Source organism: Diadema setosum, chromosome 1 (assembly GCF_964275005.1).
Source record: "Diadema setosum chromosome 1, eeDiaSeto1, whole genome shotgun sequence".
NCBI lineage: Eukaryota > Metazoa > Echinodermata > Echinoidea > Diadematoida > Diadematidae > Diadema > Diadema setosum.
In genome coordinates, this window is record NC_092685.1 from 41,722,508 (window position 1) to 41,742,501 (window position 19,994).

At 38.1% G+C, this 19,994-nt stretch overlaps 1 protein-coding gene across 1 annotated transcript in view; it reads left to right on the forward strand.

Annotated features, from left to right (window-relative positions):
* LOC140230721 (mitogen-activated protein kinase kinase kinase kinase 3-like) overlaps positions 1-19,994 on the forward strand; it is a 150,782-nt gene that overhangs the window by 13,577 nt on the left and 117,211 nt on the right. The window contains exon 3 of the mRNA XM_072310863.1: positions 8,056-8,211. Coding sequence (XP_072166964.1) covers positions 8,056-8,211 — 156 coding nt within the window. The remainder of the gene's footprint in view (positions 1-8,055; positions 8,212-19,994) is intronic.

Consider the following 19,994-nt stretch of genomic DNA (forward strand, 5'->3'; position numbering starts at 1 on the left):
TTGTGTTATTACAAAACCACTTGTAAACCACTCAAAAACTTAATATGCAAGGATTGAAATAAGACTCGACAGGTACTTCTGTATAAAGCATAATATACATTTTGTGAGTATACATGTACAGCTATAGTATTTTTTACACCCAGACTTCTATGAAAATTTTGTATGTGGTTAAATCTGTGTTTGAAATCCACCACCATGGAATGAGAAAAAGTGACATTATTTTGTAAGGGTTGTAGTAATACCTCACTTCATATAACTTCCATTTGTATTGCAATCTACAAATTTGTGTGTCAGTCAGTTGTTAAAATTCATGAAAGAATGTACACTTGTATAAAACCACCATGAAATATATTTAGTGTTCAGTATTTTGTGTATCTTCATATTAGGCCAAGTAAAAAAAGAAAACAGTTTCTCGTCCTCGCGCGCATCGATTTTGGCCGCCGCATCAATTTTTTTACTATTTACTATTTTCAAAATGGCGCTGAAAATACCAAGAAATTCATAATTCTCGTCCCAGCCCGCTCCCCGCCGACATCGATTTTCAGTTGCCGAATAGACTTTTTTGATATTTACTATTTTTTCGGCCGCCGAAAAAAGAAATTGACAATAATATTCACCTACCAATGGTGATGTCTCATTTCTAATTACGCCTTGCGTCCTCTACTTAGCTGTAGTACAGCTGTAGCTTCTGTAGTGCGTATGTAAAAACGCATGCATTTCACACTGCTCCACGAAGCAGTCGAACTGTAGTTGGATGGGCGGGCCGCGGGCGGGCCTGGGCTGTGATGTACAGCGCACTCGGTACGTCGTGAACGCGATAGCGGCAACATTTTTGCGAACAATCGCTGATATTCCACGCGTATTTCGCGCATTGTTCGTATTTTTCCCCGTTTCTCATATTTTAAGCGGATGAATTGTACTGTACAAATGCTTGTGAGGATTGTATGGAGTTTGTATACATTTTCCTCTCATTGTGACTATGTGCATGTGCGTGCAGTGTCGGAAGGTACGGTAATGCAGTGGCCGTGCCGCACCGTTTATTGGCCATGTGCGTGTCTGTAGCTGTGTAGAGGCCCGTACACTCTGCTCTGTAACGTTGCATCTGACGGCGATGTATTGTTATATTTTGAAGATAAAATGAATGCGCTTTTCCAGCAAATGTAGAATTATTAAATGGGTGTATCTACAAAATAAATAACTTTTCCACGGATTCTGGTTTGTCTCGTATTTCTGCGGGATACTTTTCTTTACGATGTGAATTCACGGACACGGCCGTGAGTCGTATCATCTGTAGTGTGGTATACAATCATTCATCATCCAAATGATGAGTGATTATCAAATGTCATTTTAGAACATGAAGAAACATCTTTAAATGTTTAATGCTATAATGCCATATCAGTATCATTTTGACATCCATCTGCAATTGTACCAGCCAGTTTCCAGTTGAATGTGCTACAATTGTACTGTGAAGAAATGCAGATACATACCAGCTGTGTGGACACAAAAAGTCACAAACACCAATGATAAATAAAGCAGTGTTTTGAATATCATGGAATTTATTTCAGTCGTATTATACATTTGTTGAAAGACATGTTTTATACCTGTTTCAATTAATAGCACAATACATCAGAATTGCAAGTACACTGGTATCAGAAATGCCATTACAACACTAAATACCAGTTTTAAGATGGTCATTTTCCCTTGACATCTGTAGTGGAAAGAAAAAGCAAATGTATTTCTGCATGCATGAAGTTTCATTTCAAGTATGGTACGTATATATTTGTTTGAAAATGCACAGAGTGCAGGCAAGACATACACTTGGGACCTGGTCTCTCATAACACAGCTACCAGAGTGATATTTCATTTCATAAATTGGATATAGAAAATAGTAAAGCCCTCTCTCGTTACCTTTCTCAGAATTACCGGACGAGAAACACATATTACTTTCATTTTGACAATTCTCGAAAAAATAGTAAGATATCAAATAGTAAGGACCTCCCTCATCGCCTTGCTCAAAAAACCCGGACGAGAAACTACTTTCTTTTTTTACTTGGCCTTACAAGTGTTTGGTAATCTCACCAGTGGTGCATTGTCCCACATATCCGTGTATGTGTCGGTCTTGAGTAGTCGTTTTTGTATCAGTCATGGTCACTTTGAGTAGTTTTTATCAGAATGGCCATTCTACCTACATTTGTCTTAAAGCCAGTTGCAATGTATTGCAAGTTTTAAGGCCTTTGAAGTGTACATTATGTAGTCAGCTACTGTACACTGTATTCTGGACTTTCAGACAGTTTTTTTTTTTGTCCAAATGCATTTTTATTTCCAACACTGCTTTGCTTTGTGCAAAATGTAGCTTGTTGCATGTTAGTCCCAGATACAATTTACCACTTTTCTGTGGTTAGGTACTGTGTGGGATTAGTAAGATTTTTATTATTCATTGTGTTGTATACATATAAGGCAGAATTACAATGAATAATAATAACAAAACTCTTTTTCTTTGGAGATCTTATTTTTCATGTTTAACTGTTGTTTAGGTTGCAGAATTTCAAAAGCCTATCCTTAATTCCTAAATTCATAAACTGTTTTCAAATTCTGCGATACACTTATGGAAAGAGGGTTAAAGTTCATGCTTCTCCAATTGGCAAATACAATGTACATATATCCAGTACAATATGCGTCAATTTATCTCTGATTTGTTGCAAATTTGAGGAATTTAGCTGGTTCCATCTTATCTGTCTCTGTTTTGGGATACGGTATGTAGTATGCAGTAATATGATCAATGATCAATTTCTGTTGTCAAACTTATCCCAGCAGTTTGATGGGTCTTAACCCGTTGAGGATGGGCTGATTTTGCTTCAACACGCATTTCCCATTGACACTTGCCCGAGGATACTCGGGACTCATCCTCAACGGGTTAAAAGTGATAACAGTGTCCATACCCGATGTAGTGACGTGCAACGTTCAGGTGTCATTCATGTCAGTTCTGCTGCTGCTGGGAAAAAAAAAAAGTGAAAGTGAAAGTGTCTTTTCCGCAAGGGTCAGATTCTGACTGTTGAGATAAAAATTGAGGTTAAATGTGTACTGGTAAGTCTGTAAAACCCCAAGGCCCGAATTCACGAAGGTGGTTTAAACTTAGACCATGGTACAAATTTAGACCATGGTCTAAAATAAGCGTTAAATAGGCGTACCAATACATGCGCGCATAAATGCACGTTTTTGTACTGGATGCCTTTTAGCGTACACAATCTGTCAATCATATCTACGCAGAAGAAATTTACATAAACCATGGTTTAAATTTAGACCACCTTCGTGAATTCGGGCCCAAATGTTTATGTGCATTTTAATTTCATGAATTTCTCGAGAGCCAAGATTTGCAAAATTAAAATACCCATGTTTGTATGAAAGTTCTTGTCTTCACTACAATTGCTTCACTAATATCATGCATTGAAATCCAGTGGCAGTTCGCAAAAATTCCATGCTGTGAAGAAGCCTGTCGACTCCACTTTGTGAAAATTTCATGCCGTGAACATTTCTTGCTCTTAAAACAGTAGTTTACACTTGGTGGAGTGGAGGAGTGCAGGGAGATCCATGCCTCTACTATGCTTGCAATACGAAACAAGCAAGACTGGTCTCCCTATCAATGGCCAATGTTAGGCGAAAATTCTCCGCACACATTGAGAGTTGTATTTGATTTTGGTTAAACTGTGAAATGTGTAGGCTGAATGTACAATTGTATGTCTCCAAGGTGCAGTGATCATTAAAATGTGTTATCATGCTTGGCACATAATTATGTACAGTATGTAGCTGTTGGGCCTTATAGTTCAGGGAGATACATACAGTGTACAACCATTATAGTAGTTGTGAACTGCCAGTCGTGTAGGTACAAGGATGTGCTTGTTTGTAAATGCTTGTATTGCACTTGATGGAGTACTGTATTCATGTCTTGTAAGCAGTCTTTATATATTCCATTGTAGATTGACTTATGAAATAGTGTGTTTGTACAAGGTTTCAAGTATGCATGGTAAATTAGCTTACAGGCGACACCTCTGTGTATGGTATGTTATGTTCACAATGCAACATGTACAGATATGATATTGCTCTTTAATATGGTTAACATTAACTTTGAGTTTTGATATATGAGACGTTCGTCAAGTTTTGGTCTGTCATTTAGTCAATAATGTATCACAGGATGATAACAGGATGAGTTTGAATTCTTCTAATTATTTCCATATGATAATCTGGTGAATCCCAGCTATCACATAAAAGGGTGTCTATTTGTAGACTAGACCAGCGTGGCATAATGTGAAGAGACAGTTTAGCCCTTCCCCATCCGCATGTGGAACATTCCACGGATGTTTGACGAGATTTACCCTGTTGCCGCCAACAGCAGCAGCAGCCAGCCAGCCAGCTAGCCTGGGCTCGAATCATTTATAAGGAAGAAGAGGGGGAGAACGAGAATGTTAATACAGTGTCTTGCAGCCATACGAGCCCCATAGAGGATCCACATACAGGATTTCTTGCTTCCCCACATGCATACAGGCATTGTGTGTCACAACTCCATACAGTACTATTGTATCTGCTTGTATTACAGTATTACTCTAAATGAAGATGAACTTGTGATGACAAATGGAGAACTATCTGCATGTACAAGTACTTTAGACAAACCAGGATTACATCTACAGTACAATAATTAGAATAACAGCAAGATTAGAATACATGTTCATGTACAAATTGTATATTGTGTGCATCCAGTGGTAGCCAGTTGTCATGGCCTGTCACGCGATTTTATTCCTCATTTGTGCAGGCTCATAGAGAAATCTAGTTACCCGCAACGATATAGACCTGTAGTACAAGACAAGCAGCAAAACAGTTCTCTGTATTGTATGTTTAAAGAAGGGAGGTGGGTCTCTCTTCCACCTCCCTGTTTAAAGTGATCTCTGTGAACATGATTAATAGCATTGTGCAGTTAAAATCATGACAGCCCCAAACTCCATGTGTTACCTCCTCCATTTTGTGAACAGTGTGTGTTTTGGTAAGGCCTTCGTGCAAGCAGTGGTGATTAATGTAATTAACCATGTACAGATCAAGGATAATACATGTATCACTGTCAAGTGTCATACAGTTGTCTAGAAAGGGAAGTACAGTCTAGCAAAGCTTTCTATGAGTTCAGGACTATTGTCAGATTGACTATTATCATGGCTGTAAATTTCCCCGATGACAATAGGCAACTTGCAAGCAGGTCAAGTTTTGTTAAGGAAGTAATTTTGGTGTTATTAGCATTAGCCACAAAGGAGACAACATTTAGTAGGTCTGACTTTTTATTAAGCAATGCCAAATGTGACAGTCGGCTATGAGCACAATGTAGGAGATCAAGATTAGGTTTCAAAGCGAATATTCATGGGGATATTCTCTGCTGCATGCAGAGTTGTAGCACTGTCCTTTAATTGACTCGCTGAGACTATGTACAAGAGATTACTGTACAGTTCTGTGTACAGAGACAGTGGCGTAGTTAAGTACATACTGCGTGGCATAAGCCCGCCAAGGTCTTCTGCCCGCTGTTTGGGAAGATAGTCAAAGTACATCCGAAGGCCGCTTGGTAAATTGGTTCGTTGCCTGGTAATGACAGTGTGGCATTTGCGGAATGAATAACGACAGAATGAATATTTCAATGGCTAGACTGTAGGTTTTATGGCTCCTGTCATGCTGTAATGTAAAACATTCATTGCTTTATTCAAGTGTGTGTGTGTGTGTACAGACAGGATTTCAACCTGCTAGTGCTACATAAGGGAATAAGATTCTCACCGAGCCACACTTATTAATCACTCAAAGTGGTCATGATGTCGAGATTGCAATTCAACTCACATCCTTCCTTCAATAGCACTCAAACCCCTCGCACACACTTACAGTAATTCCCCGATATTCCCTCCCCGACCAATCAAAATCGATATCATGTGTACATTACGAGGGGGGAGATGAGCCTTTGTTGTTGTATTCGTCGCAAGAATTTCTGATTAGATGCAGCTGTACTTTCAACATTCCCAGCTCGCTCCCTGACTGAATGCTGCTCTGAAATGCTATGGATATATTGCTGTGGATATAGTGTTTGAGGCTCCTGCATGTTTTGCTTGCAAAGGTTATCTCTGAAAACACCAAGGCTTGCTCAAGGTTGCCATGAGGCTGCACTCCCTTATGATAAGCCTGTCAAAGTGTCACAAATGTAGACAGTTCGCATATACATAATGAGGGGAACTCTTTTAAAGGGATGGTGTAGCTTTGGTTGTGATGGGGCTTCAGGTTTCCATCTTTTTTTGTGAGATAATGAGAAACCTCGGATTATAAAATGCGAAAGAGCATGTAATTCTAAGAGGGATTCAAAGTTTATTTGATGAAAATTGGTTTTCAAATGGCTGAGATATCCAGAACAAAGGGATCTTAATAAAAGGTGCGACCCATCTTTTATTACGATAGCTTTGTTTTACTTTGTTTTTTGATATCTCAGCCATTTCAATACCGAATTTCATCAACTAAGCTTTGAATTCATCTTAGAATTGTATGCTCTTTAACATTTCATAAAGGTTTCTTAGTATCTCACAAAAAATTAAAGGCTAAATCCTCATCTCAACCAATACTATACCATCTCTTTAAAGTACAAGTATACCTCCATTAAAATCAGACAATATGGCTGACATTTGATCAAAATTAAGTGTGCCAAAGAAAGTCTGGGATATCAAGTTTTTACTTTAAACATATTTTCATGAAACTGACATATAATATGCAAATTAGATGGGGTAATAAAATCATCAATAGTTTCTCAATGACAGAATGAATGCGTACTGTACATTTCATAATGTTGATGTTTGTCGCAGGGTCTTTTTCATCATAATAGTAGATTAAAGGGACTGTACAGTACTGGTTGAGGTGGGGATTCATGTTTTGAACATTTGTAAGTGAGATAATGAAAAACCTCATATGAAATATGAAAGAGCACATAATTTTAAGAAGGATTCAACGTTTATTTAGTGAAAATTGGTTTTCAAATGGCTGAGATATCCAAAAAAGTGATAATATAGGATCTCTTTGTTTCACCTTGTTTTTGGATATCTCAGCCATTTCGAAACCGATTTTCATCAAATAAACTGTTGATACCCCTTAGAATTGCATGCTCTTTGACATCTCATAGAGTGGTTTCTGAATATCTCGCAAAACGTTAAAAGCTAAATCCTCACCTCGACCAGAACTACAGGTACACACCCTTTAAGAGTCAGCATATTTGAAGATAGATAATTCAGTCATTTGAGGCCATATGTACATGTACATGTGTATTTTTTTGTTATCATTGTTTGTATATATTTATTTTCATCATCATTTTCCTTTCTGTGTAATGTATGAATATGAGTTCTAGTTTGCAATTGTCATCTTGAAATGGAAAATTCATGGTGCAGATTTGGCAAATTTTTGAAATTAGTTCTCCAACAACCTGCCCTCCTTTTTATTTTCCCATCTAATTGTTCCCTCTTTTGATGATCCCCTCCTTTGACGAAGAGGGCTTAACAATTTTCATGTCCAGCATAGTGGACTGCGACATAATGATGTCATTCGAAGAAATTGCACATGATCCGGGGTTTTGTGGCACACTTAGTACCAGAATGGAGAACGCTTGTGCGAAGGATTTCATCTTCTCCTCGATTCTTGGATGGGTAACATCATTGGGCATTAAAATTGGGCCGGCTTGGTGGGGGGGGGGGGGGGGGGGAGGGAGTGGAGTCACAAGTTCATAATGTTTATGTTGTGCACATGTGTACTGAAAATCAAAGTGAGTTCTCTATTTTTTTTTTTTTATGTTTAGGTGGATATAATGAGTGGACTACAACCATTTGGCACCACTAGAGAATGACAACTGTGTCCTTGTCTACACAATCATAAAATTTCTCTTCTCCTCCCTTGAAACAGCAATGCAAGCTAGTTTAGTAGTGTCTCAATGGTGATGCTCATCTTTATTTTGAATGAAGAAGAGATAAATAATTTGATCTTTCTGCCCATCCCCTTCCCTACCAGGTGATGACTTCTCCATCATCCAGCAGGAGATACTGATGATGAAGGACTGTCGTCACTCCAACATTGTCGGCTATTTTGGTAGCTACCTGAGGAGAGACAAACTCTGGATCGCCATGGAGTACTGTGGTGGCGGCTCCCTCCAAGACATTTATCACAGTGAGTCCTGCCAGTTAGCTATCAAGGCGTGCTGTGTACGGCATGAACCCACATTTCAGGCATTCTACTGTAAAACAAAGAATGTTCATATATAAATGCATTTTAACTTCACAAAATTTCACAAGAGCCAAGATTTGTGAAATTGAAATGCGCGCAAAAGTTTTTGTCTATGCTATATGCCTTGAATACCATTGATAATTTGTGAAAATTTTAAGCCACGGGAAAGGCCCTGGGCTCTAATTCATGAAAATTTCATACCACCAAAATATCATGCTTTACAGTTTGCAAATTGTTACTTTACAATGCAACCATGTTGTAGAGAGCAGCATAAATGTATTCATACTTGTAAAAACAACAACAATAACAACAACAATATTGATAAATTCAGATGCTTCATATAGCTACTACGTGTAGGTGCAGGTATCACTGAATAAGTTTACTTTGTTGAGAACTAGAGTGACATTAGCACTGCAGAAAATTTGCAGAGTTAAAAGAGGTTTTTACTTTTAGTAGACAATCTCACTTCGTAAACAGGATATCAAGGGGATATCAACTCTCTGTGAAGTGCATTGGAAGGTGCGACTGTTCAAAGGAGAATGAACTCCAAAGAGAAGTTTATGCCCTACATGCAATGTGACAAGAAAACTGCAACAGGGAGAGTCCATAAATCACACATCCTCTATTTAACAGAACCTATATATTATATTATTATTACTTTTTTGTTGTTGGTATTTCTTTCTACACCAGCAAGAAATTGTACAAAGTGACTGCATAGTCACATGATTGCGATGGCTATCTTTGTCCCTCTAGGAGGTTATGTTAGGTGACATTTTATATTCTTCTGTCTTGCTACAAGTGTATGTGTTCTATTACATTCAAACTTTTACTGAGCTCTTGCTTTCAAAGTTGATTTCATATCAATTTTTTCATTAATGTTGATAGAATAAATTTCTGTTGCCCAATTAGACCCCCCCCCCCAAAAAAATGCTTCTTTTCTTCCAGCCACATCATCATCATCATCATCATCATCATCATCATATTTCACGTTACTCTTATTCGTACCTATGCACTATACATATGTAAAAAACAATGTATTTACAGTGTTTTATATTTTGTAGTATTTCTCCATTCCGCAAACAATATAATTTTTGTGTATTATGTAGATAGGTCCCTGGGCTGCCACGTGCTCAAGCTTTTGCTTATAGTGGCAGTCCTTCTTCCGCATAATTTCTCAGATAATTATTTGGAAAATTGGTAATACGATTTATAATTTGTTAATGAAATTAATTTACACATCGATTTTCCTTCTTTGAATCATGTACTTGTAATCTGCTTACTGATATTCCATGTGATATTACGGAAAATAATTTTGATTTATGTATGAAATTGTGTTGGAAGAAAAATAAATCAAACAAACAAACAAACAAAAATATCATAGCATCTTTTTTTTTTTTTCTTTTACACTTAAACAGTGGCTACTGACGCTCAAAAACACATCCAACTGATTGTCTATTGAATTTGACAAATTAATATGTTGTAAGATACTGGATTTTCAAGAGTTGTCAAAACACACCGCCTTGAAACCTGTCGAATCTGTTGTGCAATATGCTGAAAACCCAGTGATAGGCTCTACTGACTGGGAGCCCCATTCAGTCATGCCAGTTGCTGTTTGAAGTAAAGAAGACCAAAAGATAAAAAACAACAACACCCCCTCCCCCCCAAAAAAAAACAAAAAACAAAAAACAAAAACAAAAACAAAAACGAAGAAGATCCTCACTGCAGTTGGGCATGTTGCTGCCCTATGTACATTGTATGACATCATAAAACAAAATAGTCTGTAAGCATGAGTAACTAGGATCCTAATCTTAATCCCAGCTAAACTGACTTTAATTCTTGGCAACAACACTGGAGCACTCTCCCAATTTTTACTTGTTCAGCTCTGAGAGATATGTTACTTGTAGATCTATGAAAGCAAAGAAACACGCACAAAAGACCTTCACAAGCAATGGTCATCTATAATAGCAATTGTTGTACAGTTTTGGCCGCTTGATAGTATAATTCATGCTATCAATTTGATTGTGTTTGCACATATTTTGCTACTCGGTGATACACCGATGATAATCATTCTGCCTCTGTTGAGTCTGGAATGGATTATGTCTGTTGGAGTTTATGTTGTGATGGATTGTATGAACTACTTCATCATTTGAGGTCATGTTTCTAGGCATTTAAATGAGAGATAAACGAGCAGCCAACATCAGCTTTGGCATGGTATTATGTGAGCTATTTCCAAGATGACTCACAAAGAGTTATAATATATCTTGATGGGACTCTATCCTTGACATTGTCAAGAGTTAATCCTTTGTTTTTGAAAGTATTTTACAAGTTTTCTTCAGGAAAGCTTATTCTTTAACAACAAGTCTTGTGACGTAATTTGGCTGTCATTTTCCTCTTTATGATGACATCAAATGTCAGTGATGGAGTTATAACAGGGATTTCTGCCATGGCTGGCACTGTAGGTTGTAGAAGTGGGATTCATTTGGTACAGTACCTCAGAGTGGGCCCCCACTCGCTGAGGACACGCCAGTGCTGAGCGGTGTGGAATAAATGCGCAGATGTTGTACATTTTGTCTCTCCCACGACAACGCTGCCTCCTTCTTGAGTGAGTGACGAGCCCACATGTCTATGGAGCAGTCCCAACCTGTCCTACTTATTAGCTCAAATCAGCAGTGTATGCAATGACTGTACTCTCATCATCCAAGTGCTGAGAGATCTTCTACATTTGTATGTTTTGGAAGAAATGCAGCCAATTGATTTGTAGACTGGTTTGTGGGTACGAGTATTTTAAAGGGGTTTGGGAGAACTAGGGAGGGGTCGAACGGATGGGGGAAAAAGGAAGACACATTATGTCTGGTTGTTGGAGGTGTAAGGATAGGGAAGATTACCCCTCGCTAAGACCTACTTAGGGATCGGATGCCCTCAGGGTTTTTAGCAGCCATTCGTTCCTGTGGAAATGATTGGCTTGGAAGGCGAGATAAAAGGGGGAGATGGCAGAATTAGTGCAAGGTGCATCACGGTCAGTTGCTAGTAAGTCATTTATTACCTACAATGTAGATGCATCAATGTGTATCTTCAGGATCAGGATTAACATACAGGATAATGCTTTTCACAATATTTCAGTCGAACTGCTTTGTGATTTTACAATTCTAAATGGAAAGGGTCATGAAATATCTACTATACAGTCTGTGGTTTATGCACATTCCAGTTAAATTATGTATCCCCCGATGAGAACGTGTTAATGATTGATAGTTCATGCAGTGTCGCATACAGTGTAAGTATGAATGCAGAACGCAACAAACCTACTCTGCATGATTATACTCAATGTCATCCTGGATCTCACTGCTGAGCAAGTAATAAGTATGAGGCCCTAGCAAAGATGACTATTTGGGGCGAGTAGGAGAAACATCCATGTTTGTGGTTTGTAATGCCCTTGGAACGCTGTGCTTCTCGATGAACCCGTTATCCTAAGAGTTAGACTACCTGAATATTAAAGGCACATGGTCCTGATGGTTTAGTCAAATGCGTACGCGGGCGCACGGCACAAGTTTCCTATAGAGACCTACGCTATCGACTCCTCTCTAGCGCTTACGCTGTGGCCAACTTCCCCCGAGTCCAAAGAAGTCCGATTTACTGTAGTCAGTGGTCCGATCACAGTTCGGCTCATGATTCGGCTGAGGGGAATGACAGCTTTAGCAAACTTCTTTTGTGATGTCATAATAACAAGCACATATGCACGCACCCCGGCATTACTACAGACTGCGCGATGCGCAGAGAAGACAACGAAGGCAACGTTACTTAGCCACACCTACGCACTTTACTCTTGATGACAGCTCAACTTTGGTAATCTTCGTATCAATGCTAACGGTGATCGGCAGTATCATCAACAGCGCCCTCTACACTACCGGGACTATGCACCTTTAAGCTTTTGATTTAGAATGAGTTGTCAAAAACAAGTCTATGAAGACAGCCCTGGATCCCATCCTTCAAAGGGATGTGGTCAGCTGGTTTTCCTTAGCAGCAGTGGGAGCCAGGTACTCATCGTCTTTGCATGTGCAGCTAGTTACGTGGTCATCCAGAAATTGGCTGTGTTCAATGCCCCAGCCACCTCGATGGCAAGAATGGATGAGGCTACCATGGATAACATCACAACATCCCATAAGCAGGCTGTGTAATTTGCATTTGGAGACAACTGGATTGCAATGTAAATCAATACCTTGTTATGAAGAAGTAAATGTACTGCACAATGTTGCATTATCATGAGAAAACAAACACAAAGTGCTTTTTTTTTCTTAAATGCATTTACTCTGCCATGACTGTTTGTTCAGGTGTCTTGAAATATACAATGCATGGCATGCCAAACATGTAGCACAGTTATAATTTGTAGTGTTGATATAAAACTAAACGTAGGCCAATAGACCATTTGTTCATGTGGATGTTTCTTTTCTGATAGCCTAATGATGAACCATAATATTCATCTGTTCCACCTTAGTAAGTTCTTGCACAGGCATTCACTTTAATATCATTCATTGCTGTATAAGCTGTCATTTTCGTGAATATCAGCAATCACTGTTGGTCCGCGAATTTAACAACACGCAAAAATGTTGCCATGTGCCAGGGTAATAGTACATTTACAATGTCCTCGTTGTCATTGATGCACGAAAACAACGTCTCCCGAAAATGTCCATGACCTCCTCATTCCCGAAAATATCTGTACGTGAAAATAACAGCTAGTAGTTGTTTGTAGGAAGGGCAAGAAGCTGCCAGCAAGCTCTGTGATTAGGAAGATTATCTTTTGTGAAGAAAGTTTGCATATAACTTGAATACATTCAAGAAAAGAACTAGATTTGATAGTTTCTTTTTAGGATCTGGTAATAAGCTATTTAGTCTACCTGTACATGCTCAAGCATTTCAATACTTGGAATGCACTTTGCATGCATTATTTGTTGCCATGTTGGGCAAGAGTCATGAACGCCTGGGCTAAGCTTCTTTTCAGGTAAAATTCTACATAGTAATGAATATGCATAGAATTTGAATATCCTGTTGAATAGTAAACTTAGTCTATTGATGTGGAATTTGAAAACAACAGAAGTCCATTCTCTGAACATCATCTGAACATTTGACTGTCATGACCACTCTAAAAAAGATTATAATACAAGACTAAGAGGATAATGCGCACTTGTTGTTCTCACCTGACAGTTGATCGTAAAAATGTAGGCCTATCCATACATACACATGTTAGACCGTGTGTTCTTGGTGATGGGACTTGAGGTGCATTCACATTGATGATGACATGTGGTATTAGTCAACACAAATCATCGTGAAATACATCCCTTAATACCATGGTATTTTGGGTGTAATTCAAACTTCGCACAAAATATGCATGCATGCAAAATTTGAGTGTGAATCATGTCATGAAATTCCACCAATCTTACAGTGGTGTATTGCTCATGCGACCTGACATAACTAGTGTTTTTTTCCCCCTTGGAATATAACTGCACCATGTGCATGGCTCTGATCATGGGTACCCTTCATCCTGCAATATTTTTAACATCCATAGAATTTTGCTGACCGCACCAAGGTGCTATTTTCTGATAAAGATTTAACAAAATAAAGCCAAGGAAGCTGAAAGCCAATTTTTGTATTATTTAGAATAATATTTTTGTATTTACAGCCATTTTTAGATTAAAAAATGCAGTTTTTTGGCTTTTTAAACGTAACCTTAAAAACAGCACAATTTCATGCCCATCATTAAAAGGAGGGATTGTGCTTTTGTTGGGCATTTGATGAATGAAATGTATGAAGTAGTATAGTACAAAAATTTTTATATTGAGAGCATGCCATGTGCTCTTCAAATAAGAATATATGTATGTATTATATTTAGGGTTTTGTTCATAACTTTTGGTGTCCACCAAACGTATATAAATAAATCACATAATTGCAGTTGATATTGCAATAGCTGTTTTGTAATAGCATTCAAAAGAGATCAGAGGAACAGTCCAACAATTAAAAAGGTTTTTATTCCCCATTACTCTGATATTAAAAATATACTATCACTTGCAACATCACTTGAATTTTTAGTGTCCACAGTTATGAACATAATACAGCCCTATTCTGAAGTAATGGAAAATTATTTTCTGAACTTTTGTATCACCAGGGATTGCTTTCATAAAAATATAAGAAAATATTACTTCACATAAGCATTTTACATCTTTTTTTTTTAATTTTTTTCATCAATTACGAAGGTGGACATGGTTATGAACAAAAGAGTTATGAACGTAACATTCGGTTTTTATTTAATATCAGTGTCAAAGTTATGTAGCTATTTCTTAACAATTCTGAACTATTCTGTCTTTTTCAGTATAAAAACACAAACTACTAATGATTTTATGTGTTGTATACTACATATTGTTGTACTTCCTTTCATCTCTTCTTTATGTTCATAACCTGGACACCACGTCCAACAGTTATGAACATAACGACAACTTCATAAAAATAAAACATTGATCTTAAAATTACTCTTGTAAAATTAATTTGATTTTAAGTCATTATTTCTTTAGTCTTAACTAGTTTCCTGTAAGTTTTGATGCATAAGAGTAATTTGTTTCTTTAAAATAACCATCAGTAGTGTCCTACATTTATGAACATAATCTTTTTTTTGACAACAGCAAATTCTTACAGTGGAAAAGAATAAGAATGATTACAACTTTAGTTATGTTATATTGGTCCACTCCATTGCCTTTGTTTATTGAAATGTTGTTAATGGGGATATGATATCAATTCAGAGATGTTTGCTAAATTTCTTCAGCATAGGTCACAAAATCTTATGTTCATAACTATTGTCTATAATGGATTCAATCACTATGCTTTGGTGAAGATGCAAATCCCTGAATTTCTGGTATATGATGATAGTCATAGCAATTATCAACTAATATATCACTGAAGTTTTTCTGAAACTGCTTCCATAAATGAATCAAAAAAAGAAAGAAAAGGAAATGGACATTGAGTTATGAACAAAGACACTTGATGTTTCGATGTTTGATTACATGTGCACTGCCCATGGAACAGCTCTGAAAATTGGTGTGTGAGTAATACAGGGTGTAAGGAAGATTGTAAGGAGAGAATCAGTTTTATTCCAAGAACTTCATTTTTGACCCCATATGTTACACTTTGGGTGTACCCCATGATTGGAGCCATGCACACATGTAAATGTAAAATGTTTACCAGAAATATACCATGGCGTTTTGTGAATGAAAATGGTACCAAGTGAATTTCTGGTACTACTACTGTGATGTTTCGCCAGTGAGATCGGTGCTGACAAATTACTATGGTATCTAATGCCACAAATTTTAAATTTTAATGTGAATGTATCTGATATTATTGGTGATAGGACTTGGATCTACTATACAACTGTACATCCATGCTGCATTCCACTGAAGCATCATGCAGGGGCTGCCAATTAAAAGAGTGTAGGTCGGCATCAATCAATACAGCTCAAGGGGAATTCGCCAATCAGTGTCAAAGCTAGCGAGATGATACTCCTGTTCTTTGATGTACACTTGTACATGGTGTAATACGATGCTTTATACATAGTGCATGTACCAATAAAAAGAAATCATGCTTTTGGTTTCGGTACAGTGCGGATTGTCACAAAGTAGCATTCGGTATTAATGAAGTGTTAACTAAAGTCACATCTGATATCAAAATAAGATCATCATGAAGATGATATTAGGTATCAGTGTGCTCTTTGTACAGTGTACATATGCCTACAGCAAGAATCTGTCCCACAAAGTAGAAGAGGTATTTATTGAGCTGCTCATGATGAAGTCTCTGTCCCAGGCGGTTGACTGCGTACCTCATAATTTTCATTCCTTAGAAAGTACAAGTTTTCATCAGTCAGACTGTGGTCAAGACTATGCCCCGTCCATACAGTACAAGCAGATGGGTGCCATTTGGAGTATCTGACCCCCATACAGATATCACATTATAATTTTTAAACAGTCATAGATTATCCAGTAATCTCTTTATGATCTGTCTGACCTTCTCGATGACCACTAATGTTAGTTATTGGGAGTGTCAATAGCCCTTCAGCCTGTGGAAAGGCAGAAATTGCTGGAAATGATGGGGGACTAGTGGAATCCATTTAAATGGATTATAATTGCTCTCACAGCCCATCTGACCACTAATGAAAAATGTTAATACTATTACTACTTGTGCATATTTATTCAGAAATTGAACATTTTTAACTGCATTGTATGCCATTCATTGCTTTTATGATGCTTGCTTGCTACTGGTTGGAACTAAATGCTGGGAATTGCTGTAAGTTACAATGTACATAATGTGATCATTTTTCCTTTTTTTTTGGGGGGGGGGGAGGACAGTTTCCCTTAGAACATGCCTTACTGCATAAAAATCCCCCCCCCCAAAAAAAAAAAAAAAAAAAGTGGAAATGAATAAAGGGTTTAATGCATCATATCTGTACTACAGGCTTGATGTTGTAAAGAGGTCAGATGCAATTTTAAATTGACTATTGTCCTTAGATATTACGTGATATGTTTAAACCATTGATTAACCCTGGAAGTGATATGTAGCAAAACCTTAATTCTTGCCACCATGGCAAGTGCAAATGAGAGGAAATCCAACTGACATTGCCCTTAAAGATTTAATCAATATCATGGTTTGCCATCACCTTGGAGAGTACTGTCAAGTTCATTCAGTTGGATAAAACACAAACACTCAACAGACATGGCCTTTGAACTCATGATCCCAGTGCATAGTCGGGCCATAAATGAACGAACTGCGTGGAAAGGGTGCACCGCGACAATGTCGGTGCGCAGGAAAGTAACATTGCAGTGGATGGATGGGAGAGGAGGGGAGAGTTTTCTGCAAAAAGATTGACTGCAGTTCTACCCTATGTACTAGTATGTGGTACACACATTGTATGTAAAAGAATTGCCACACAGTGTAACTGTTTGTGAATGTAAACATTCACCCCATTTAATATTGCATTATGGTATTGCATACAGTGCATGACATTGAATGCACTATCACTACTGTAGATTATATGTACAACAAATGCATACATAGCCCAATGGCAGTTTTATTTTAGTGATAATACATCTGTGAGAAGCTTATTGCATTATGTGTATAAAGAATATTAAACAATTTTATTTTATTGTTTAAGTGGTAACAAGTATAAAACTTGAGATATTGCTTAGTCATTTGACTGATATCATATCTATTCATACCCACCCCCAGATCTTTTTTCCTATGGAATTTGTGTAATTCATGATTTTTTGTGTGAGAGAATCAGAGATATCGGAGGAAAAAAAGCAAAACAACGACAAACAATATTGTGTGTGTCCCACACATAACTCTCATCTAGAACTCTACAAATGTAGCTACATTGTGTGTTATGGAAAACACATTAACTCTGACAGGGGTGCTGGGCATGGTGAGTTAATTGACAATCAGTCATTTTCAAATACCTGTGACTTGGTGAGAGCAATGATCAAGTCTGTGGCAACATTTGGCTTCTTTCTCCCTTCTTTTCGTGATCAGCCAAAGGAAATGTAATGACAATGGCATTGTATTCTGAATCGAGATTACCAATTATGTATATTGAAGGTAAATAAAAATACTGCATGAAAACAAATATGCACTGCAGTTGACCTTTATCATCGGCAACCAATGAACAAGGCGTGGACTTGTACATGCACAATTGAATGTGCTAACGGTTATTGATTCAAACCGCATTTTGTATGTTATGCTGTATAGTTTAATTTGTTCATCGTCACATTGTGTTGTATATTTACTCATTTACATGCCATTGTCACTTGGGGTTCAGAAATTGCCATGTGGTGTGTGTGCCCACCGAGTACCGGTAGGCGATACAGTAGATTGTGTGTGGGTGTGCTAAATGTTCTGTGATGATTCATGTGTGTGTCATGATGAGACCACAAATAACATTGAGCGTATTCGTGTCAAGATTGTATCAAGGCTAGTCTAGTCATGATTCAGGATGAATGATTAGTAATCAATTTGAAAGTATTTTGTTTACAGTGTCATATATGTACACTCAACTCGTTTACAGTAGCTTTCCTGCACACTGTGCTCCTACTACTGCTGCCTGTACAGGTCTTGTAATGAGTCTGGAATTAGCCTTGGTTCCAGACTCTTTAAGGATTTCTTTTCACTCCCACCCTCAATGAAAACGATGGTTCATCACTTGTGTTAGCGACTATCAATCCAGTTTTCGGTATGGCTGTATAAACCTGCGAATAGGAATGGACACTGACCGAGATGATGGTTTTGACAAATTTAAGTTATCCGTTAAATCTATAACTGGATTAAGAATAATCTAATCATTGATATAAGGTAGAGTGGACATCCGCCCATAGCCTGCAAGTGAAGCTAACCTCTGCCATACCATGTCTGTGTGAAGTCAGGGAAAATTAAAAACGGACAACGATGAGTCATGGTGTAACATCTGAGAGGAACACACCAGCCACCATCCTTGTCAGTCTCCTCGTCCGCCGGTATTTCATCCATCCATTTTCTCTCTTCACACCTTTCCACGTTTTCTCCAGCCAGTGGAAGTGAACTCTGTGCACCGATGAGGAAGTGAAAAACCACGCCAGGATGTACATGTGGGCATAATTGTAAATTTTTCTCATTTTTTCAATAAAAGCTCGGCAAACCAAATTTAGGTCAGACTGGTTATGGGTTGATCTCTGTCGAGATACAGTTGTATTGGAACCTGTGCTGTTTAATTCCATCAATTTATGTACCACATCAGCAACCTGCTTTCACATGTTAAAGATAATATAAAGTTTTGGTATTACCTCAAAAGTTTCCCTGAATTTCCTTGTCTTAGTTTGTGTTTCAGGTTAAAGTACCTTTCATATAACTAACACTGTGAGACTTACTCGCCCCAAAGTGCTCTCATGTCTTAGTAATCATGCAATAATGGTTTCGTACCAGAGCCGCCGCCGTACGGCGGCGAGGTAGTACACGTATTGTACGAAACCATTATTGCATGATAACTGCGACCAGCAGCGTGCAGCCCCATACGCATACTGAGTAGCTAACTGCGACCAGCAGCCCCATACGCATAGTTAAATGGGGCTTCGCATTGTAGCTTACAGGATCATGACAGATTTAGTATTGCGGGTAAATATCAACTTAAAATCCAAAAAATTCCTCAATTTGAAGACTTACCAATTAAGTTGAAGTCTTGAAAACAGGCTTTGGGCAACGTTTGGTTCTGCCAATAGTCCATTTCTGTTCGAATTGATGACTGAATGTGACTCGGTCGAGAGGACCTTGGGAGAGCTACACTGAATTGACGGCCAGCGCATGCGCACACAAACATCTTATCCGTTCGTGGATTTGAAATTTGTTCGCATGTGATGTGTGCGTATGCGCTGGCCGTAGTAATCAGTGTATGTAGCTCTCCCAAGGTCCTCTCGACAGTCACATTCAGTCATCAATTCGAACAGAAAGGGACTATTGGCAGAACCAAACGTTGCCCGAAGCCTGTTTCCAAGACTTCAACTTAATTGGTAAGTCTTCAAATTGAAGAATTTTCTGGATTTTAAGTTGATATTTACCCGCGATACTAAATCTGTCATTATCCTGAATGCTACAAGGCGAAGCCCCATTACGCTATGCGTATGGGGCTGCTGGTCGCTATGCGTATGGGGCTGCTGGTCGCTATGCGTATGGGG